This window comes from Alternaria rosae (assembly GCF_020736505.1).
Source record: "Alternaria rosae strain MPI-PUGE-AT-0040 chromosome Unknown BKA58scaffold_11, whole genome shotgun sequence".
NCBI classification, from domain to species: Eukaryota; Fungi; Ascomycota; class Dothideomycetes; order Pleosporales; family Pleosporaceae; genus Alternaria; species Alternaria rosae.
Genome location: NW_025763580.1, coordinates 747,436 through 767,783, shown reverse-complemented (window position 1 = coordinate 767,783; position 20,348 = coordinate 747,436). Strand labels below are relative to the sequence as shown.

Below are 20,348 nucleotides of genomic sequence, written 5' to 3'. Positions count from 1 at the left end.
CTCATACAAGAACCGTTACTGCTCTTGCTCTACTCAGTCATACCTAGGTAGGGATATCGCATGTCACTCAGAGATGAGCGTCGCGTGCCTCATACAACGCCTACGTAGATGCATTTCTACGACAAACATGTTACCTCATACCATTTCAAACAACCAAGGACGAGCTGCTACAGAAGGAATATCTCCCACCATCAAGAAGGCATCGCGATGTAATAAAGAACGGTATAATTGTGGTTCCAGACGTCGCCCATCATTATGCCTTGGAGCTCATGAGCTATTAGCAGTGCGCTTTGCGCAGCTGAAGTCCAGCAATGCTTTCGAATCGCGTGAGAATGTGGACTTTTGGAACGGGAACATTCGTTATCTGGAAGGGCACCCCTTGCAGCAGACATACCGGTCGTACTCCAACTGTCGACCGCGCCCTTGCTTAACGCATGTATGATTATCTGGTAAAATGTATGCTCCCGCCAACCAGTCCGCTTTGGACGAATTACCGTATGTATCATGCTGAGGTCAGATCTACCAGAGTCCAGTCTGACAGGCCCCAGACTTTCGTCTTCGTCGGTCGCGGCACGTTCCAAACGCTTATAATGGGTGCTATCCCCTGTCCAGCGGCCTCTGGATTGCCGTGTGCAAACGCATCTAGTCGAGCAGCTCGCACGACAGCCCACTCTGCAGCTATGGGGAAACGACAGGCTGCCAGGGCGGCCCTTCACTGGACGATTCAGGCTACTCTTTGCCACAGCCGTTGCAACTGCGGCACAACAGCAGCGTCTTATCCTGGGTTGCAATATCTTGGCTTTCTTGGACCTGCAATTGCGAGCTGTTAAGTATGCCAGATGCCTCAGAGTTGCATGGCGCACATGTGTGCCTCAGTCCGATCCCTTGTTACATTATCTTCAGCGACCTTGAGTTGCTGCAAGTTTGTCGTTCTCCCACACTCCAAAACAGGAATTCGACATGACAGATCCCAGCTACGCAGCAGCTGAGCCGGGAGACTTCTTCTGTCCAGCCGGTGGTACTTGGTGCGTCAACAATCCGACATCAGAACGAACATGATCTTCAACGACCAAACCGTGACATCATAGCGGCACCAAGTAAGGAACTGACAGCCCCCAGGTACGTGTGCGAGACAGGCACAAAGTTTGTCGGATGCTGCATGTCGGATCCGTGCCAGCATGCCTGCTTCGGTGATGCTCTACGACCAGCGGGTCGCGATCCCAGACTCAACAATATATCACCCGGCGCATCCTGTGGTGGTACGACACCCTTCTGGACTTGTTCGATGGCTCCGACATTCTATGGATGTTGCAACGAAGATGCGTGCATGAACAATTCGACATGTCCAGAGGGGCAGCTAGAGCCAGCGTTCTGGGATCGACCAGACCAGTACTACTACTTCCATGACTTGAACGTTGCGCTTTCGTCCACTTTTCCTGCGCCCACGGCATTTTCAACTGCTGTCAGCACATCTACGCCCGCCAGTGATACGCCTACAGCCACAGCTTCCGCCAGTTCCGATGGAGTCTCTGGCGGGGTCATCGGAGGTGGCGTTGGAGGTTCACTGGCTGGTCTTATTGTTATCGCTGCTGTCGTTTTCTTTCTATTCCGCCGCCGCCGCCGCCGCAACAAGAAAGTCAATGCCGAAGCAGAGGCAGCGAACGGCCAGGTGATACCAAAAGCTGAACTGGCGTCGCCTACAACAACTACTGGTCTCGCACCGTCAAACGGATTCTCACGTACGCTTCTAGAACATGGAACAAATGAGCCTCATTACTGACTGTGTATAGCCCCTCCCACATATTCTTGGGACACTTCCGGCCACGAACAGAAATGGACACGACACCAAATTGGCACTGGGGAAATGATGAGAGACACAAGAAACCGTGAGGTTAATGCGAAATGCGCCGATGGTCATGGGCCTGCCGAGCTGTATGGGGCTCTGCCGGCAAATGAGCTTGAGTCGTCAGAGTATACTCCAAAAGTCGCGCGGGGAAAGTCCGCCCAGGACATGTCGGAGCAGCAACCACATGGCTCGGGTGTCACTGGTGATGAGAAAGCGGCGTCTGTGAATGCGCAAACGTAGAGGGTTTTTAGCTATCCGCAAAACGTGAGACTGAAGCCTTGCGGGGCTTTGTGTACCAAGATTCTGTAGGCCAGTATGTAATCGACTCCAACCCACCCATACGCGACGCTTCTACGTTCTTGGTTCATCACGACCGATCCAAGTACGGCCATATGCTCCTCATCTTCTCCGGCGTCATGCCAAATTCACTACTCCTGCGCACGAATTCTTCTAGTAGTTCTTGGTTTTGCTGTTGTTTCGCAGAGAAGTCCAGTCGCGGATTGATCCAACCTTCGAAATCCGTGCCAATGATCCCTCTCGCAAATTCGTGTACCTTATGGTAGTTGCTGTATTTCGAACTGTTGCTCGTGCTTTTGCAGGTCGTCTTCGCTAAAGTTGAGTGGGCATTCGCCTTTGAAGCTGATTCTGTTCCATACTGCGGCAACCTCGATGAGACATGCGCGAAGTGGTATCTCGCCCTCTTCCGAGGCTTCTGCACATCGTGTGAAGAGCTCCCGGAGGAATGCCGGTAATTTCAACGCCTTCCAAGCCGTTGTGTTCTGAGCTGCGCAGTTCATTTCATACGTCTTTGTTGCTTTTGCTTGCTCGTACTTGTACTCTGCTAATCTTTTGTCGCCAGCGTCCATCTTGTCCAGATCAAGCGGTGGCGGTGGGAGCTCCATAGTGCCTAATTCGTAGTCTTCGTCAACTGTTAGGAATTCCGGAAAGCGTGCCTGCAGGAACAATGGCGAGACTACAATTGATTGCCAATCAATGATCGACGTTATTTGGGGTGGATCTTGCCCTAAGACGTAGATGTTACCCATATGGAGGTCAGTGTGCCATAGCACTGGATTGGAGACCTTGCTAACGAGTGTGCGCTCGTGCAGTCGAGACATGACCTCTCTAGTCATATTAAGAACATCGATCTGCTCATCGAGAATTCCTCGTGGTGAACCAGATGTTGCGTTGGAGGAGCGATTTCGCAGAATCGCAAGCTCTCGGTCGGCTAGAGCGGTTCCGAAAGAAGATAAATCTGGCCCTGCGAAGTAAGATCAGCTACGGTATGGACTGTTCAGGATTGCACTCACATGGTCCTCGGTTGAAATGGCGGGATAGATTTGCACTTTCGTCGGGAACATGCCATCCTCGCTCGCACGATGGACCTATACAAAACTCTCCAGAAGGATCCATCTCTCGATTCAAAGAGACATGTGCATCATTTTCTGCCATGGATTCAGAAAGGTAAAGACTTCCGTTCGCTGGAAGGCGGATCTTCGTCATTTCGCCCTCGAATCTGGCCAATTGGCGTAGGAGGCATAACTGGTGCAAGTCATTCAGATCATCCCATACGTTAAATAGCTGAACCCCGGGGGCCATTTCCATTATGATGTACTCAGCACCGACCGGGTTTGACCGATCGGCGTTCCATGCTAAAACTTTCGGTACTGGGACTTGAGTGCATTTATTTACTGCCGACAGCGATAGGATGAGCCGATGTCCCGCAGGCTTTCCAGAATAACGAGGACGTACGGTATTTGAGAACAGCCACTTCCGACGCTGTGGTATACTTTGGTGGCCCTGCAATAGGAAAGGGTATTTTCGCAACAATCTCGCTACCATCCTCTTTGCGTAACAGGAGTCCTTTGCTGAACCCTCCTTCCATCTTGTCGATTGCGCAGACGGGTGAGTGCCGCGCACCGGTAGTCGCAGCTACGGCGCAAAGCTGATCTACGTCGAACGTTACATATCTGCGATCAACCGCTTTCTTCTCGTTTGCTAAGAAACGTCCGTTCGTGTATTTGAACAATTCTTCGCGGTTGATTGGTTTGCCTGCTTTTGTTGGCTTATTGACGAGGCTGGGGCCACGCAGTAGTTACCCCGACATGTTATGGTGAGGGCTCGAGAGGCCTGGGTCGCGGCAAGACGTGCATCGATCCTGAACGAATGTCGCTGTGTGATGTTGGGTCGAAGCGCGAACAGCATGACTGCATCGCGATGTAGTTTCGAGGAAGACCAGAGAGTACCGGCTGCGCTGGGTGACGCGCTCACGTGTCCCCCGCGCTAGCCCCGCGTCGCGAAGCCGCGCACTCTCGCTCGGCTGGTGGCCCGCCTGCGCAGCTGCGCAAAAGAAGAACGGGGAACGCGGGTTTTAGCTATACAACGAGAGACGAGAAGCGATTGCAATGAAAGTTACGTGAAACACTTACCGAAAAGAACATTAGGCAAAGATGATCAAAAGAATTGGTGAATTTCCCGAGGTTATGACGATAATCGTAAGTGCGCTAAAAGATACAGTAGCAACAACACCGAAAAAGACCAAACGACTGACACCTTACATCCGAACCCAGCCCGTCATAGCCTGACCTCTGCGAAAATGTTGTGCGACATGATTCATCCTCTTCGCGGTAGTCTCAAGCATACATCCGCAAAACCCACACCAGCGTGAGCCAGGTCCACCAGGCGAGACATCCAACCCTCTTGACCATTCCGTGGGTACCTCGAATGTCTTTTTGATCGACGGAGGTGCACCCGCGAGATGCGCAAGCAAGACGTGCTGTTTGAGAAGATCCTTGCGAGGAAAACTACGTTCGGCGGTGCATTTGTTCGAGCATGGATCGATTGCATGCTTGTCAAGATGATGGATCGAGTCCATTGGCTCCAAGCAGAAGACACATTCAGACTGCAGCTTGAATGCGTCCGTCAACACGCAGACCCACTCGCGATCGTTGTAGCCGTGTACACTAGCCTCATGTCTCTTCCACTCGGAAGCGTTCTTGAAGGCCTTGAAACATACAGTGCAGGGAAACCTGTTCTCTGGTTCCTGGGAACTAGGAGAAGACGGGTTCCTCTGTGTGGCAAAAGGCAGGTGCTCACTCGTGCCGTGTTCGGGTCGCTGAGCGTGATACCTCCGGCCTTTGCGCTTTGGCACGGCAGCTTCCCGCAGAGCGGAAACATTGGAGGGTATTTGATGCGCTGATCCTACCTCAGCGTATCGGTAGACCTGAGTTTCAGCGCCTTGACTGTTATCTGGCGTAGGATAGCCAAGGTCGGACGGTGAAGGCCGTGAATTGCTGTCGCTCGTCCCCATTGTAGGCGGAGAGATAACATTGCCAGGCGACGCATCGAGAGCGAAATCCGTGAAGCGCGACTGCGAGTAGCTTGAATCCACCCATATGCCGTCGTCCAGTCCTATGTTGGTCGTAGTCCTATCGTTACGTACAATGGGATTGCCGTCAAATACTAGGTGCATTATCAGAGCGGTAGTAGAAACATGATTCCACGAGCTTACAGTGCTTCTCGCGGGCTCGCATGTTTCTAAAACAGATGCTGAGTTGATCCACAGGGCATCCGGCAGATTCAGCAAGCTTTTCCTTTTCTGTTGGTGAAGGATAAGGCCGAGATACATGATCGGAAAGCCAGCGCCGAACAATTTGTCGCAGTCTTTGAGATTCAGTCGATCTGGAAAAGTTACGACACGGGCTGCGTTGTGACGTCGAGCTTTGCAGATGATCCTCTGATTGCTGGATGAGGCCTGCATGGATGAATCTTGCATCTTGTGTCCATGGACCAAACTCTGGTAGCCCTGCATGCATACAGTCCACGACATCAGCTTGATCAGTAGAGAAGCCATGCAGAGACCAGAGGTTAGTCAGGTCGCTTTTGTCTTGCACATCTCTGCAATACTGCCCGTCAAAGAGAGACTGAGGCAGCTGCGTATCGGTCACAGAAACACTAACCGTGTTGTCGATTTCCATATCACTAAGGGAAACGTAGCCGCCACGCGGATGATTTTGAGCAAACTCGCTGATAAAGCTGTCGGCGTGAGCGACATGATCATCGACATCGAAGACATGATCGGACAGAAAATGTGATACAACCGCGTTACGATGGAAGACTATATCGGTGTCCACGTCCAGTAAGGCTTCATCCCATATTTGTCTGTTACTAAGTATGATTAGCTGTGTACAAAAGGATTTCAAAGGTGTGAACGTGTTTGACAGTGTGCATACAGCCTTGGACAGGTCAGCCGCGATGAAGTGCGCGCGCAACGTCATACGCGAAGCTAGGAAAGCGATGATGCGATAATAAGATCGCTAGCGATACCTTTGTTCCTTGCAGTTTGCAGTATCAGAGTAACTACGTAATGTTATAGTATCATTCTGCTGGGAACCCTGGTGCGTTGTTAGAGTGTTCAATTGTAGATCCCTTCGAGGCGGCTCCAGGAACCTTGGAAGGGGCTCAGCGGGGCATGAGCCTGACGTACGCTGGTAGGGTCGGCCATCGTAGGCGAGAGGTCCATGCTCAGGTGGGTCCGTCGCCAAGCCTTTGCTATCCGAGTACAGAAGTGATTTTAGCACAGCAACAACCAACGTCCAGAAAAGTATTTCGAAAACGGGGAAAAGGTGACAGAGTCTCAGACGGCTTTCGAAACATGTTATGAGCATTTAGAACGAGTTTCAAGGCATCGCAGAAAACTTCTGTGTAAAGACCTTGAAGAGTTCAAATCTGGTTAGACGACATGCGATGACCTCCACCGCCATTCAAAGCCAGGCGGTGTCCAGATCACGTGCACATCAACCACCTCTACTTTGCTGATTCTGGTACTGCCTCACGTTTGGGAATTCCGTAAAGATGGCCGTACCCGGGTATTCAGCGTGGCGCGAGCAATCCACAAGAGAGACTGCTCTGGATAAGCTGCCTCTCCTCATCTACCGGCCCCTGTATCGCAGCAGTAGGCCCAAAGATCTCATCTGATCAACTGTGCGAAGTGTACCTAGGTATATCACAAAGGTAAGAGCAGTAGATCTCTGGAACGAGTCAACCAATTGTGTATCGGATATCATGTTCTTCTCATGACCAAGTCACTACACCATCAATACATACAGGCGATCTTATCCTATTCCATCCTGATCTAAGCCTCAGCAGCAGCCAGGATAATATCCGCCTCGTTTTCCTCAACCATGTAAGTGACCTCGGGGATGAACGTCTCAGATCAGGCACCTCCATTTTCTTACAAATGTTAGGTAGCACCCCCAGGTTATTCGCATGAATCAATTGGTCTTGTATCAGGTGCGTCCAGCCATAGCTGCGCAAAGTCGCGATCAAAATTGTTGCAAAGAGAGTACGAGACAGTCGCTTAAACCTACTTCATCGAAACAAGTCGCTCATAATGGTCATAACATGGGTCGGTCGCTCTATATATTCTCTGTACGCGGCCGCCCTAGAAGTGTTGATGCGAAAACAAGATACAAAGGGAAATCGTTAGTACATAAATTCAAGCCATCGCGCTGTTTGCAAGATCCAATCTTCGAACCCAGTCAACCATATCAACCCCATCCTGAAAGTGCTGTGCAACGTGTATCATCCTTTTGGCAACTGTTTCAAATGTGAGCTGACAGAAGCCACACCAGAGACCTTCAGGATTCGGCAAGAAACTGTCCTCCGTTTCTAGCCACGCGTCTGGAGGCTCAAATCCTCTTTTCGTGTAGTCGTTGGCTGAGGTGAGATGCACATACTGTACGTGCTGCTTGAGAAGGTCTTTGCGATCGAAGACTCGCTCAGCCTTGTCTTTTGCCAAGCAGATTTGGACGTTGTGTTGGTCGAAGTGGTCCATATTGTAAACGATTTCGGAGCAGAAGATGCACTTCGCACCTATCATGACTGTGCTGTCAAGTGTGCAGATCCATCGGGTACTACCGAAGCCATGAACTCCAGACTCGTGTCGCCTCCAAAGGTACGAGTTCTTGAAGGGCTTTAGACACATCGTGCAGTGAAACCGTTTGGCTGTAGTTCCACTGCTGTCGCTAGCTACGTGGGAGGAATGTCCTCGCACTAACTCCCTTACGGCAGATGAATGTCTTGATGAATACAGTCTCTTTCCCTTGCGACCTAGAAAGTCGTCAGCTCCCGGTGTACACAATGACGATAGAGGTTTGAAAAGACAATATTTGGTCGCAGCACCCGAAGCCCTTGCTATATGGTGTGCTGGTGTCGGGCTGTATGCTATCATCTCACAGACGAGAAAGGTCTTACCTTGGTGTGCATGCCCACATCCTGTTTGCGCGCTTCCGTAAAAGGGTTTTGTCCTTCTGTCGCGGCTCTCGAACCCCTGAAGCGCAGCCTCTGACTCGTTGCACAACTGGTCAAGTGCTAGAGGATAGTCAGCCCTTGATAGACGTTATGCATCGGCAAATTCGGCACTACTGACTGAGTCTCTCACGCTTCCTAAGATTAGTCAAGCGTCGCCTTAACTGGAGACTCGATAGCCCAGCTGCAGCAGCAAGGTCTGCCTTCTCCTCACGGGTAGGATATCGATCGAAGGGATGATCATGAAGCCAGCGCTTGACGGGATCCATGCGGCTATGGGGACTGCTATCCACACTGCCATCTGGCATCTCTTGCGTGTGCCATACAGGCGGTTCATCGTTGAGGGCGGCGAGGGACGAGTCATTTGTGCCGACTAAACTTGGAGGCGGAGAAGTAGAACCTGCATATACGAGGGAGTCGGCGGTATCGCAGCACTCCACAATAGGCTCAAGGGTTCCATAGTCGAACCAAGCTGGCATCAGCTCCACTTCCGGGAGCGCGATATATTCAGGCCTGATGCGCTGAGCTCGAACATGCTCATGGAACCAAGATATGTCGTCTGGCCCCAGGAACGAGGGACTTGAATGAGAGGTGTCAAAGCCATCAGGATTGACAGGTGCAGATTCAGCATGATTTGCAGACCATGGCCATGTGTATTGTTGATAGTCGGCATTGCAGGCCAGTGACGACGGCTCTTGATCGCGTGTCTCGTAACTTGAATGTGCTTAGCGGAGCTACGTAAGGAGTAAGGAAACACGCGCACCGAATGGCCGACAGTGCATAGAAAGGAATACTTACCTCAAGACAGGTTGGGTTAGTTGAGTCGAGGGAGACGTGGGCGAATGTGGTGGAAGGCCATTATGCACGAGGCTGAGGTGGCGTTCTTGGCGCCCGTCTCCTAGCTCTTCCATGTCCATGTATGTGGCCGACACCTGCGCGCGAGTTTACGCGCACGAGATCGTATTGAAACGAGCACAAAAAGTTATGGGGAGAAGAGCGAACTCAGGAGACTACTCTGACACTATTTCAGCCTGCTCAGATGAGTTTTAAGGTGCGAGTTTACATGAGAATGCTGCAGTTTTGTGGGCGCACGGACCACCTTCTATTGATCGATGAACCAAGGCCACCTACCAACATCACGGGTACTGAACCGCTCAGTGACGCAGCAGTTAATCACCATTGCTCACCAAACTCGCTAATACGTGAGAGGTATTGTGCCTCAATATTTCGAAGTCATAACCTGTCCGTAGTAACATATGTGCGAAGAAAAAGTACTGAAGTGAGGAACGCTGCAACGGATACGTTAGTGCAAGGTGCTCTGAACATTGCGGTTTATGGGAAGTCTAGGCGAATTGCAGTTGGAAACACATCATCATATTCTCTCGTCTATATACAGCAGGGTTCTTGACATGAACACATCAAACGACTTCTTAAGCCTCAACAGCAGCGAGGATAACATCCGCCGCCTTCTCCGCGACCATGTACGTAGACACAGCAGTGAAGGTACCAGGAATCTTGGGGAAGACACTGGCATCAACAACCCTCAATCCCTGAACACCACGGACCTGGAACTTCGAGTCAAGAACAGCCATCTTATCGTCATCAGCACCAATAGGGCAAGTAGACGAGCAGTGGTGGCCCCAAGCAGTGTCCTTGGCATACTGAGCAATCTTCTCGGGGGTGTTGGCGTCCTTGCCGGGGAGAACTTCGTCAATGGGGACAAGCTGGCGCTTGAAAGAGTCGCGGGCGAGGTCGACAGCCTCGGTGAGGGCAGTGAGATCCTTCTCGTAGTCGCCAACACCGGTGTCGAAGTAGTTGTAAGTGATCTCGGGGACGTCGAGAGGGTCGGCAGAGCGGAGAGCAACGGTTCCGGCGTTGTTGCGCGGGTGCGCCTTGAGGATGGCCCAGGTGAACCAGTCGTGCTCAGAGGTAGCGTTGTAGCTGTAGCCGGGGAAGTAACCACGGAAGTTGACGGGGCCACCGAAGGCGAAGATGTCGTACTCGTCGCGCTCGGAGACACTGGACTTGTAGAACATGGTGGCACCGAGACCGGGGGAAGCGTAGATGCCGCGGTTGCCGAGGATGGAGTTCTCCCAGCGGTCGATGCAAGCGTCGTCGTCGGTGTTGCCAAAGGTGCAGCCGTCCAGGGCGGAGAAGTCAGAAGGAGCCTTGCCCTGTACGTTGATCTCGTAGTGGTCTTGGAGGTTGGTTCCGACACCGGGGAGGTCAGCAACGACGGGGATGTCGAACTTGTTCAGCTCGTCGGCTGGGCCGACACCACTGAGCTTGAGGAGTTGGGGAGAGTTGTAGGTTCCTCCAGCGACAATGACCTCCTTGGAAGCGGTGGCGGAACCGGGCTCACCAGCAGCGCCGGTGTTCTTGGGGCTGGCCTTGTAGAGGTACTGGCCGTCGAGAAACTCAACACCGGTAGCGCGGGGAGGAGTAACGTCCTGGTCGAAGGTGATCTTGGTGACGTGGCAGTTGAGTCTGACATCGAGAGGGTACTGCTTGCTGCCGTCCTCGTTCTTTGCGTCGCGGACAGCGAGGACAAACTCGCGGGAACCAGTGCGCTTGCCATCGGTGGTGGAGAGAGGGATTTGGTAGAGAGCGTTGGACTTGTCACGGCTCTCAGTGTCGGCGTTAGCATCACCAGCGATGAGGGTGCCAAGGTTGACAATGGCATTGGTCATGTTGGAAAGGGCGAAAGCGGCACCGCCAACCAAGCTGAGAAGCTTGGGGTCAGAGGTAACGATGTCGATGGGTGCGTACGAGGTTCCGAGCCATCCCTCGTAACCGTGGCCCTTCTGGCCGGGGAGGAGGTAGTGGTTGGACTCGAGCTTCTCGAAGTACTTGCGCATGTTCTTGGCTGACCAGGAGTCGTCACCAGTGATGGCAGCAACATTGTCGAAGTCGGACTGGTGAGGGTAGACGGCGATGAGAGCATTGTGGGCTGTGCATCCACCGAGGGTACCAGTACGTGGGTATAGCGTACCCTTCATGGTGGAGCCCTCAGGTGGGCTGAGACCAGTGTACTCGCCTCCATCGACAGTCTCGTAGGAGGTCTTGTAGTCGCGAGCTTGGCGCTGCTCATCAGCGTAGTGCTTGACGTAGAAGTTCCAGCTCAGGTTGGGGTCTTCAGAAACCCTGGCGTTGAAAGCAGGAATGGTGTAGTTCTGGCTGGCACCTTGGTCGTCACCAGCTTCGATGAGAAGCGTCTTGTGACCGGCAAGGGCGAGGCGGGCGGCCAGAGGCTGAGACGAGGGTCAGTAATTGTTACATCCGGTCAGATCTTTTTCAACTTACACCACCACCTGCACCAGAGCCGACGACTACGTATTCATAGCCAGTCAGGTCGACAGCCACCGCAAGGGAAGCAAAGGCTGCGACTGAGTAGCCGATTAAGCGAGGGAAGAACATGGTGATTAGGTATTACTTTGCTGTTCGGGTGGGTATTTAAAGAAAGAATGACAGAGGCTGTAAATTGGCCTGCTTGATCTTACACTGAGCAGCCTTACCGAGCTTTATATCCTTTACGAACCGCGTAGGTCGTCATCCCCCTATTCTCCGGTGGTGGCTTGCAATGCCGAACGACTTCGACCTCGGACGAAAAACCATTGGTAGGATACTTACCAAACAGGTGGTGTTCAGTAGTCGCGGTGGTTGATCCCTTCTTGGTCTGGAAAACAATGCTTTCATTCGGTCCGGCACGTAGATCATACGAGTCGTTCTAGGGTACCTTGCAGGTTGCAATTTGCGCCACGGGACGGAACCATTGGGATCTGGAGAGTGACAACAGCGCTCATGGATCCGTGAGCTCAGTAGCGTCGGTAGTCGTATTTCCTTCGAAGAAACGTGTCTCATGGTGGCAGGTATACAGCTTGCTTCAACTGCCTTGGTTCTTTTGTTGTTCATCGTGCTATCTATGGATGTCGTGGCAACACGCATCCGCGGAGTGAAAACGCTTTCCCCGTTGCGTTCCGCACCGACCCAGGAGTCCAGGTCAGGAAATGATGATTTCTCCTGTCAAGGACGCTTACCCTGGTCTGTCAATTCCTAATTGCCGGACGTTCCTCCCGCTTCGGAAGGGAACTCCACGGATGTGGAGTCAACGGCCAGGGACAGCGGACGCTAGTGCCTAATGCAGGTTAGCAGCAACGTGCATTGAAAACCCTCTGGACCTGGACTTCACGATAGGCACTGCGATGTATGCGAACGGACTTAACGTGCTTCTGTAGATTGCCGACTTCTTCGCCGAGAACGATGACGGAATACCACGTGGTGCGATGCACTGCCGCAGGAACCGCCTTTTTCTTTTTCGCCACGAGGCACTGAGTGAACTGACTCAACTACGACTCCACCCACCGTACGAACGCCATGTTGAATTCGGCATTCGGCTAACTCCACAACACCTTCCAATGCTCGCTCTAGTCGCATGCGTTAAGGCTTACGTTCTGTCGCTCGGTACCTGCGCCTTCTCGAAAACTCCCCTATCAGTTATTCCCGCGTCTATGGTTGGCCCGGCCACACGGCATCGGCAATGCTCCTGACGAGTTGCAGCTTCTTCCTCATGTCTTCGTAACCGAGCGAATTGCCTTCCGCGTGTGATGCGAAACCGCATTGTGGACTGACACAGCATTGCTGAATGGCGTCCTCGCGCGATTGGCCGGTACCCTTTGCAATCCAATCAGCGGCTTGATTCACCCTGGCGATCATTTCGTCCTTGTCCTCGAGCTTGGGGAATTTTGACGTGATTACACCAAGCACGACGTTCTTGTGCTTGGGTAGATGCGCTAGCGGCTCGAATCCTCCGGCACGTGGTGTGTCGTATTCCAAATAGTATGTGTCGACGTTCAAGTCCTACAAAGATCAGCACTTCATAATTGTGCACAAGGAAACGAACATACCTGGAACATCTTCTTCGCAATGTTGTCGTATGCACCTTCAGAAAAGTGTCTGCTGCCTACGTAGTTACCGCGGCACAAGTGGATGCCGAGATGCATGTCTGCTGGACGTTCGAAACACTTGTTGTAGAACTTGACATAGGCCTCAAACATCCCGTCGGCAGTTTTCTCGTTTGTTGTGTCAGCCTTCCAGCCCGCAAGCATGTCTTCGGAGCAGAAGTAAGCGAGGTTGGGGTCATCAATCTGAATGTTCCTGATACCCTGCGAGTGGAGAATCTTAAGCTCCTCCTGGTATGCCTTTGCGACATCCTCAAAGTACTCCTCGTCATTCGCATAGACCTCCTTGGGGTATGCTCTCCCGTTCATGTAACGGAAGTGGTACCAGGATGGCGAGATCAGAGTAATCTTGATGTTCTTCCACTCGCTCTCGGGTAAAAGGCTCTTCATCAGGTCCACTTCACGCTGGTTGCTTGAAGTGCCAGGGTGTTTGATCTTGTCGACACAGACGGTGACATGGTTGGGCACCTCCTTCGCTTCCATGAAAGACTTGACGTCCGGCGCATAGGCGCGGAACATGTCCTTGTTGTAGCCCTTCAAAACGCCAAGCTGGAGTTCCTTCATGCCATGAAGTGTTTCGAAAAAGGTACCCCAGAACATGTGCCTGCATGAAAGGTCAGTCTAGACTCGGACTAGCAGCACCTGGACTATTGACCTAGTGTACTCTCCGCTGGACACAACCTTCAGTCCGCAGTCCTGCTGGAACTTGACGACCTCCGCGACAGACTTGTTCTCCAAAGGAACGAGATCCTCTGGCTTAGCTTTACCAGAGGCAACATCGTAGCGTTTTTGCACAAGCTCTTGGGGGCGGAGCAATGAGCCAACGTGCTCGGCGCGGAATGGAGGGCTTCTCTTGAGTGACGACATCTTCAATGCGATAGGTATGAATAGCTCAGGAAAGAACGAGTAATGAAAACGAAGCAATCGAACGGAAGAAAACTTTGCCCCTCATCATGTCCACTTGCCCCGCAATCACACGCCGCTCATCAAGGACCGTTGGACCCTTTCTCAGCCCCGATATATCCATGTTCAGGCGCCGGGAGCAGTTAAGCGAAGCTTAGAGTACAGAGCGGCGATGGGATTGGAAGAGTAATTGAGGGTGGCGGGTAAGCCATGTGGGAGGCATCTCGAGCTATGGTGGGGCCCTTGCTCAATAAGAGAGGCGCCACCCGATGTGACGCCGAGAGCCATGAGGTTACAAGGAAACTTGGAAGCCGCGAGCTACAAGGAGACCCTTTCCTCCCACGACTACGCCTCACACTGCGCATGCGCACTTCCAGTTCCCAAGTTTGTCGCAAAGCACGGCAAAATCCGCGAATACGTTGTTGGTGTGCAGGCGCGCAAGGCAGTTGAAGGCGGCCTCGACTTGTTGAACATGAAGATTTGGCTGTGCTGTGGGGTGTATTGGGAGGTCCACAGTCCGTTTGGAAAGCCAAAGAGACCAGAAGCTGCAGATCAGCAATTATTCGCTGTACCACGAGAAGGCGACACGAAGACGCAGTATGCCCCACCAAAAGTATCCCATCGATGAATGACGGGCATGACGCAATACTCTGGAGAACGAGCCGCGGATATAGCTACGAACGAACGCAAGTTTCGTAAGCGACGGCGGCAGTTACAACGGCGAAAGAGAGTAAATCCGAATTTCGGGGAAGCTCTACCCCGCGCTAGGTGGGATGTCATAGCTACATATATGCTGTCATTCCCTCGTAGCTTCAAGTCTAGACTTTGACGCCCAAAACACCTGAACTTTACGCCTTAACCACGCAAAAAGATTAAAATGACTCGAGTACTACTTACCGGAGGAAGCGGCTTCATCGCTGCGCATACGCTCGATATCCTCCTAGACCATGGACATAGTGTAGTCACCACGGTGCGCACCCAGGAGAAGGCGGACAAGATCAAGGAATCATACAAGAGCTACGTCGACAAGGGCCAATTGAGCTTCGCCATTGTTCCGGATATCGCTCAACCAGATGCTTTCGAGAAGGCTGTTATCTCAGACCCTCCATTCGAAGCTGTGCTTCACACTGCCAGCCCGTTCCACTTCAATGTCACTGATGTCCAGAAAGTGAGTGCGCTTGGGAAATGAAACATGGGGCAGCTGGCTAACAAGACCAAGGACCTGATTGACCCTGCTGTCATTGGAACAACTGGCATCTTGAAGTCAATCAAGAAGAGTGCGGTATGTTGAATCCGAAGAGTGTACATCTTCCATTCGCATGCTAATGATACTGTGTAGCCCTCCGTCAAGAATGTCGTCATCACATCCTCGTTCGCCGCCATTGTAAACGGAAGCAAAGGTTTCTGGCCAGGACACGCATACTCTGAGGACGACTGGAACCCGATCACACAAGAAGAAGCCACGGAGAACCCCATGATGGGATACCGTGCCAGCAAGACGTTCGCTGAGAAGGCTGCGTGGGAATTTGTTGAGAAGGAGAAGCCCAACTTCACCGTCTCCACGATTAACCCACCGATGGTATTTGGGCCAATTGTAAGTCATGCGATGCACGCTTCAATGCAATTGCTAACATAAATCAAGGTCCACGCTCTTGACAGCCTTGACAACATGAACACCTCGAACCAGCGCATTCTATCTGCGGCACAAGGCAAGTTTAAGGACGAAATCCCACCCAGTGGTGTGCATCTGTGGGTGGATGTTCGGGACGTCGCAGAGGCACACGTAGCTGCATTCGAGAAACCGGAAGCAGCCAACAAGCGCTTCTTCGTTACGGCCGGATACTTCTCCAACAAGGAGCTATGCCAGATCATTAAGAAGAACTTCCCCGACTTCAAGGACCTGCCAAGCGACTCAACACCTGGCGGCGACTACCCAGAAGGCACACCTGAGAAGGGCCTCTACACATACAACAATAAGCGCTCCATCGACATCCTTGGTCTCAAGTATAAGACTTTCGAGCAGTCGATCGTCGACTCTGTCAAGTCCTTCCAGAAGAAGGGATTGTAGATGGCCGCATCGATTATTCGGAAGGATAGATGAACGGGAACAACGGTATTCGATTGGCTATGTACCCTATTTGGATGGCGCGCTTGTTTGAGCGGCAAAGCATCGGTCGCGTGCATGGCAATCTGAAGAAGACATGTTAGCATATGCCATCTCCATGTAATAGACAATACAGAGTGTGTATGGGCAATCAGCCTGTTGAGCTTGAAATTTTTTGGACTTCACCGTCTTTGACTCGGAAGTTATCGTTTGTGTTGATCATCATAATGCAGGAGTGGAGAGAGATGGTGATAACTTACCGATGAGTATTGCGACGCGACGCTGACCACAACATAGGTGCTGCATAAAGCTGTTGATGGCCAGCGTTGATGTGAGAGAAAAGAGCAGGCGCGAAGCTTCGAAGAAAATGGCACGCTCCGGCTGAAGATCGGGCCGAGCCCTTCCAGGCCTAGCGGCTGCCCCACCAACGAAGCCCATCGATGGCGGGCAGTGACAGCAAAAGCCCAAACACTTTCTCGAGAATTCCACGTCACATCGCTCTATCGCCGTCGCGCACCTCTCAGCCACCTCGTAGCCAGCTCTTTTCTTGATCAGACAAGCCACGTTCGAGAAACCGCAAAGATGTGTAAGTTGCCTAGCACTACCCCACCACCGCCTCGATGCGCATTCGGCGGACATGTATAGCTTCCATTCGTGGGCGCACGGCTGTGTTAGGAAGATGCGGGACACCGAGGACATGATGCTATGTTCATACTCACTTCGCAACATCGTGTACTCTCTCCAGAACTGACGTTTTCTATAGCCGACTTCAACGCCATCGCTCGTATGTACCACCGCATACAGCAAGCACAACCCCGCCGACACCCTCTCCGCGATCGCTCCATCCATCAAACCGCGACTGACCCTTGCTTCAGAGCAGTTCGTCCAGTTCTACTACAAGACCTTCGATGAGAACCGCGCTGGTCTCGGTGCCCTTTACGTATGCGACCCGAAAGCGTGTGCGCAAAGCAGCAGTCGGCTGACAAATGCTATAGAAGGAGACTTCTATGCTCACCTTTGAGGCGCAAGGAACTCAGGGTTCAGCCGCCATTGTAGAGAAGCTCCAGGTAACGACGACTCTGCCCACGAAACAGGGACGGGGCTAATGCAGGGAAGAACCTGCCATTCCAGCAGATACAACACCGTACCGACACCGTCGACGCTCAGCCTTCGGCCGATGATGGTATCCTTGTGCTCGTCACTGGCGCGCTTTTGGCAAGTCGTTCTCAAATGTCGTTACACCCGGCTTTGACTAATACTGAATAGCTTGCGGGCGAGGACAAGCCAATGAGCTTCACCCAGGCCTTCCAGCTCAAGAACGCTGAGGGCAACTGGTTTGTTCTAAACGACGTTTTCCGCCTCGTATACCCCGCCGCGTAGGCCATCCACTCGCTCTTGAGCTTGACTTCACCATACCGGTGACTTCGGGGGCATGCATAGAGAGTCACTGAGTCTTAGCGACTTTGAACACGACTGACGCGATTTTCTTACGAGTTTTGAGCATTTTGGCGGAGGCAACATGGGTGCGGATGGGATCGAGGATCGATGCTTGACGCAGTCGTCTTTGGGAGTGTAGCTACTCACGAGTTCTACACAGGTAGATTGAGCTAAATCTTCAGAATCGACATTGCCTTCTTTGCACCTTTCCCTAGTATCTCAAACCCCATCAATCATCGTGCATATGCCCAGGCCTTTTCCATGCGGGTTTGTTTTCCGTGCATGACGCGGAAGAGAGCTTTGCCGCCATTCCTCCGCCCCGCGCTCACTTGCCGAAGCGAAGCTCCACGCTTTCCTCGGACCTGGAGCTTAGCTTACAACAACCATGGCCTCGTCGCGCGGCAAAAGCCAGGACATTCTGTCTTTTACTCGCAAGCATCGGCGTTACTTCACTTCGCCTCTCCTCTTTTCTTGATACCCTCCTGTCCTTTAGCGTTCCATCGCAGCCCGTCGTCTCACAATGGCTTTCATCCAGAAGGGTCTCAAGAACATTCTCCAAAAGAACCCCCACGATGTTGTCTTCTTATCAGCACTTCGGACGCCAGTCACAAGGGCAAAGAAGGGTGGACTGCGCGATGCATATGAGCATGAACTTCTAGGCGCGGTATGCCATCCTCAGCACCAGTGATGCACAGCTTCAAGTCCTAACAGCACCCCAGGTTCTCAAAGCCACGATGGCCAAATTCCCCAACCTCGACCCCGCGAAAATAGACGATATATGTGTTGGCACCGTACTTGCAGAGCTTGGTGGCTCGAAAGCTGGTCGTATGGCAGCGAACCACGTCGGAATCCCCACCACAACCTCCTTCAGCACCGTAAACCGCGCCTGCGCATCCGGTCTATCCGCTATAACTTCAATCGCAAACTCGATTGCAGTAGGACAAATAGACGTTGGTATTGCAGGAGGCATGGAAAGCATGACACGAAACTACGGCAGCAGGGCTGTACCTACAGAACTCTGGCCCGAGATGAAAGAAAGTCCCGTAAAAGAAGCCAGAGACTGCATAATGGCCATGGGTATAACATCCGAAAACGTCGCATCACGGTACGGAGTCAGTCGTGCCGACCAAGACGCCTTCGCCGCCGAATCGCAACAGCGGGCCGCCAAAGCACGGAGAAACGGCCTCTTCGACGACGAAATCGTACCCGTTACCACCCGCTGGATCGAGCCTGAAGTCCCCGAGAACACAAAGAGCATCACCGTAACAAAAGACGATGGAATCAGGCCTGGTACAACGGTCGAGAAACTCGCGGAGATGAAACCTGCGTTTATCAAAGACGGCACAAGCACAGCGGGAAACAGCAGTCAAGTCTCCGACGGCGCGTCTGCAGCGCTGATGATGCGTCGGTCCACCGCCACAACCCTCGGTCTGGAATCCCACATCATCGGTAAATGGGCGGGTACACAAGTCGTTGGCTGCTCCCCGGACGAAATGGGCATCGGACCCGCGTTAGCTATTCCCAAACTGCTCGACTACACTGGCCTGCAGACATCTGATGTGAATGTCTGGGAGATCAACGAGGCGTTTGCTAGTCAGGCGCTGCATTGCATTCGGACATTGGGGCTAGAGGGTAAGATGGACAAGGTGAATCCGAATGGAGGGGCTATCGCGTTGGGACATCCGTTGGGAGCGACGAGTGGTAGGATGTTGGCTACGCTGTTGAGTGACATGGGGAGGAGTGGGGAGCAGGTTGGTGTGCTGAGCAAGTGTATTGGGACGGGGATGGGGATGGCTAGTTTGATTGTTAGGGAGTAGAAGATGAAGGAGATAAGAAGTATAGCTTTGTTGTATTAAATTAGGGGTCCTCTGCTCAGAAGGAACTGGGTATCGAATCAAGACAAATGTTAACGCCGTGAAACATGCATCGCTCCTTCTCTCCCCGTCGCTGCTGGTCTCTATGCCTTGCCCTTCTTACTCTTCTTCTTTGACCGCTCTGCTAGAATCTCGTCGAGGAAGCTCTTTGGTTTTGTCCTCGCTTTCTTGGGTGCTGGCTGTGTGGCTTCCGCTTCATCATCATCGTCCTCCTTCTTGATAGGTTTTGCGTCTGCTTGAGCTTCTGCAGTCACTTCTTCTTTTATTACCTTCTCTTCTTCTTTCGCTGCACCGCCTTCTAACCTCTTCGCTCTCATTTCTTCATCTTCGTCATCGCTGTCCACTGACTTTGCTTCTTGCTTCACCTTCTTCTTCTGCCTTTTGGATTTGAACGTCGTAGCTCTCCCCTCTTCATCATCGTCCGACTCTTCTTTCTTTGCAGCAAGCTTCTTGTAATGTTGAGCTTTGGAGGCTGCATTCGGTCTCGCAGCTTCTTGTTTCGCAGTGATATGGGCCTTCGCCTTTTTCTTGCCGATCAGTTGTTGCAGGAGTTTGTCGTCTGATGTTCGTATCCTGCTGGTGAAGCTGCCATCTTCGATATCCTTGGGAACTATGCCGCCAACACCGATTCTAAATCCACTGTCAGAAATGCAATAGGCGACACAACAATACATATCTACCTGTCGTGAGCGTAATTTTGTTTCAGATCTTGATCATCGTCCTTATCTTGTGTTTTCGCATGACCATCCGCAGTGCCCCAGTCCGGCCGCGACCCATACAGCGATGCCAAGAGTTTCTGGCCCTTTGCCTCGAGCAGACTTATGCGATTTGCGATGACATCGCCCTCATTATCTCGCTTAGACATGGTTGCGCGATTACTTTGACGTGCATCAAGTTCCAGTCGCTTGGTGTTACAG

At 52.2% G+C, this 20,348-nt stretch overlaps 9 protein-coding genes across 9 annotated transcripts; 4 read left to right on the top strand and 5 right to left on the bottom strand.

Annotated features, from left to right (window-relative positions):
• Positions 1-728: 728 nt before the first annotated feature.
• On the top strand, positions 729-2,243 carry BKA58DRAFT_53954 (uncharacterized protein). The gene is made up of 3 exons (XM_046175485.1): positions 729-1,025; positions 1,120-1,739; positions 1,791-2,243. The coding sequence occupies exons 1-3, from the start codon at positions 961-963 to the stop codon at positions 2,084-2,086; spliced, it is 981 nt and encodes a 326-aa protein (XP_046020970.1). The 5' UTR covers positions 729-960; the 3' UTR covers positions 2,087-2,243.
• On the bottom strand, positions 2,214-3,731 carry BKA58DRAFT_414728 (uncharacterized protein; the record flags this gene model as incomplete). The annotated part of the gene is made up of 4 exons (XM_046172506.1): positions 2,214-2,382; positions 2,426-3,101; positions 3,157-3,513; positions 3,599-3,731. 4 exons carry the CDS (start codon positions 3,729-3,731, stop codon positions 2,214-2,216), a joined length of 1,335 nt encoding a protein of 444 aa, XP_046020969.1.
• Positions 3,732-7,209: 3,478 nt separating this feature from the next.
• Positions 7,210-8,984, bottom strand: BKA58DRAFT_53856 (uncharacterized protein). The gene is made up of 3 exons (XM_046175483.1): positions 8,277-8,984; positions 8,102-8,218; positions 7,210-7,957 (listed from the first exon to the last, which is right to left on the bottom strand). The coding sequence occupies exons 1-3, from the start codon at positions 8,632-8,634 to the stop codon at positions 7,344-7,346; spliced, it is 1,089 nt and encodes a 362-aa protein (XP_046020968.1). The 5' UTR covers positions 8,635-8,984; the 3' UTR covers positions 7,210-7,343.
• Positions 8,985-9,507: 523 nt separating this feature from the next.
• On the bottom strand, positions 9,508-11,639 carry BKA58DRAFT_393570 (choline dehydrogenase). Its single transcript, XM_046171105.1, has 2 exons — positions 11,459-11,639; positions 9,508-11,406 (listed from the first exon to the last, which is right to left on the bottom strand). The coding sequence occupies exons 1-2, from the start codon at positions 11,570-11,572 to the stop codon at positions 9,586-9,588; spliced, it is 1,935 nt and encodes a 644-aa protein (XP_046020967.1). The 5' UTR covers positions 11,573-11,639; the 3' UTR covers positions 9,508-9,585.
• A 741-nt stretch (positions 11,640-12,380) lies between these two features.
• On the bottom strand, positions 12,381-14,141 carry BKA58DRAFT_53846 (5-methyltetrahydropteroyltriglutamate-homocysteine methyltransferase). Its single transcript, XM_046175482.1, has 3 exons — positions 13,769-14,141; positions 13,060-13,717; positions 12,381-13,012 (listed from the first exon to the last, which is right to left on the bottom strand). Exons 1-3 carry the CDS (start codon positions 13,978-13,980, stop codon positions 12,662-12,664), a joined length of 1,221 nt encoding a protein of 406 aa, XP_046020966.1. The 5' UTR covers positions 13,981-14,141; the 3' UTR covers positions 12,381-12,661.
• Positions 14,142-14,680: 539 nt separating this feature from the next.
• On the top strand, positions 14,681-16,454 carry BKA58DRAFT_53513 (uncharacterized protein). The gene is made up of 4 exons (XM_046175479.1): positions 14,681-15,184; positions 15,236-15,298; positions 15,356-15,610; positions 15,659-16,454. The coding sequence occupies exons 1-4, from the start codon at positions 14,894-14,896 to the stop codon at positions 16,082-16,084; spliced, it is 1,035 nt and encodes a 344-aa protein (XP_046020965.1). The 5' UTR covers positions 14,681-14,893; the 3' UTR covers positions 16,085-16,454.
• Positions 16,455-16,532: 78 nt separating this feature from the next.
• Positions 16,533-17,759, top strand: BKA58DRAFT_393567 (putative nuclear transport factor 2). The gene is made up of 6 exons (XM_046171104.1): positions 16,533-16,706; positions 16,884-16,904; positions 16,996-17,060; positions 17,116-17,187; positions 17,237-17,335; positions 17,387-17,759. Exons 1-6 carry the CDS (start codon positions 16,703-16,705, stop codon positions 17,498-17,500), a joined length of 375 nt encoding a protein of 124 aa, XP_046020964.1. The 5' UTR covers positions 16,533-16,702; the 3' UTR covers positions 17,501-17,759.
• Positions 17,760-17,933: 174 nt separating this feature from the next.
• BKA58DRAFT_369266 (3-ketoacyl-CoA thiolase B) lies at positions 17,934-19,398 on the top strand. Its single transcript, XM_046168959.1, has 2 exons — positions 17,934-18,221; positions 18,277-19,398. The coding sequence occupies exons 1-2, from the start codon at positions 18,078-18,080 to the stop codon at positions 19,372-19,374; spliced, it is 1,242 nt and encodes a 413-aa protein (XP_046020963.1). The 5' UTR covers positions 17,934-18,077; the 3' UTR covers positions 19,375-19,398.
• BKA58DRAFT_393564 (uncharacterized protein) lies at positions 19,399-20,332 on the bottom strand. Its single transcript, XM_046171103.1, has 2 exons — positions 20,112-20,332; positions 19,399-20,061 (listed from the first exon to the last, which is right to left on the bottom strand). Exons 1-2 carry the CDS (start codon positions 20,294-20,296, stop codon positions 19,515-19,517), a joined length of 732 nt encoding a protein of 243 aa, XP_046020962.1. The 5' UTR covers positions 20,297-20,332; the 3' UTR covers positions 19,399-19,514.
• Between the last annotated feature and the right edge of the window lie 16 nt (positions 20,333-20,348).

Coding starts and splice junctions, on each gene's coding strand:
- BKA58DRAFT_53954 (XM_046175485.1), top strand. CDS start 961: ATGACAGATCCCAGCTACGCAGCAGCTGAGCCGGGAGACTTCTTCTGT. Junction 1,026..1,119: donor TGTCCAGCCGGTGGTACTTG/GTGCGTCAACAA, acceptor GACAGCCCCCAG/GTACGTGTGCGAGACAGGCA. Junction 1,740..1,790: donor ACCGTCAAACGGATTCTCAC/GTACGCTTCTAG, acceptor GACTGTGTATAG/CCCCTCCCACATATTCTTGG.
- BKA58DRAFT_53856 (XM_046175483.1), bottom strand. CDS start 8,634: ATGCCAGCTTGGTTCGACTATGGAACCCTTGAGCCTATTGTGGAGTGC. Junction 8,219..8,276: donor TAGGAAGCGTGAGAGACTCA/GTCAGTAGTGCC, acceptor ACTATCCTCTAG/CACTTGACCAGTTGTGCAAC. Junction 7,958..8,101: donor ATGTGGGCATGCACACCAAG/GTAAGACCTTTC, acceptor ACGACTTTCTAG/GTCGCAAGGGAAAGAGACTG.
- BKA58DRAFT_393564 (XM_046171103.1), bottom strand. CDS start 20,296: ATGTCTAAGCGAGATAATGAGGGCGATGTCATCGCAAATCGCATAAGT. Junction 20,062..20,111: donor CAAAATTACGCTCACGACAG/GTAGATATGTAT, acceptor CAGTGGATTTAG/AATCGGTGTTGGCGGCATAG.
- BKA58DRAFT_393570 (XM_046171105.1), bottom strand. CDS start 11,572: ATGTTCTTCCCTCGCTTAATCGGCTACTCAGTCGCAGCCTTTGCTTCC. Junction 11,407..11,458: donor GCTCTGGTGCAGGTGGTGGT/GTAAGTTGAAAA, acceptor CCCTCGTCTCAG/CCTCTGGCCGCCCGCCTCGC.
- BKA58DRAFT_393567 (XM_046171104.1), top strand. Junction 16,905..16,995: donor CGACTTCAACGCCATCGCTC/GTATGTACCACC, acceptor CCCTTGCTTCAG/AGCAGTTCGTCCAGTTCTAC. Junction 17,061..17,115: donor CTGGTCTCGGTGCCCTTTAC/GTATGCGACCCG, acceptor CAAATGCTATAG/AAGGAGACTTCTATGCTCAC.
- BKA58DRAFT_53846 (XM_046175482.1), bottom strand. CDS start 13,980: ATGTCGTCACTCAAGAGAAGCCCTCCATTCCGCGCCGAGCACGTTGGC. Junction 13,718..13,768: donor TCCAGCGGAGAGTACACTAG/GTCAATAGTCCA, acceptor CCTTTCATGCAG/GCACATGTTCTGGGGTACCT. Junction 13,013..13,059: donor TTGCGAAGAAGATGTTCCAG/GTATGTTCGTTT, acceptor TGATCTTTGTAG/GACTTGAACGTCGACACATA.
- BKA58DRAFT_53513 (XM_046175479.1), top strand. CDS start 14,894: ATGACTCGAGTACTACTTACCGGAGGAAGCGGCTTCATCGCTGCGCAT. Junction 15,185..15,235: donor ATGTCACTGATGTCCAGAAA/GTGAGTGCGCTT, acceptor AACAAGACCAAG/GACCTGATTGACCCTGCTGT. Junction 15,611..15,658: donor CGATGGTATTTGGGCCAATT/GTAAGTCATGCG, acceptor ACATAAATCAAG/GTCCACGCTCTTGACAGCCT.
- BKA58DRAFT_369266 (XM_046168959.1), top strand. CDS start 18,078: ATGGCTTTCATCCAGAAGGGTCTCAAGAACATTCTCCAAAAGAACCCC. Junction 18,222..18,276: donor AGCATGAACTTCTAGGCGCG/GTATGCCATCCT, acceptor ACAGCACCCCAG/GTTCTCAAAGCCACGATGGC.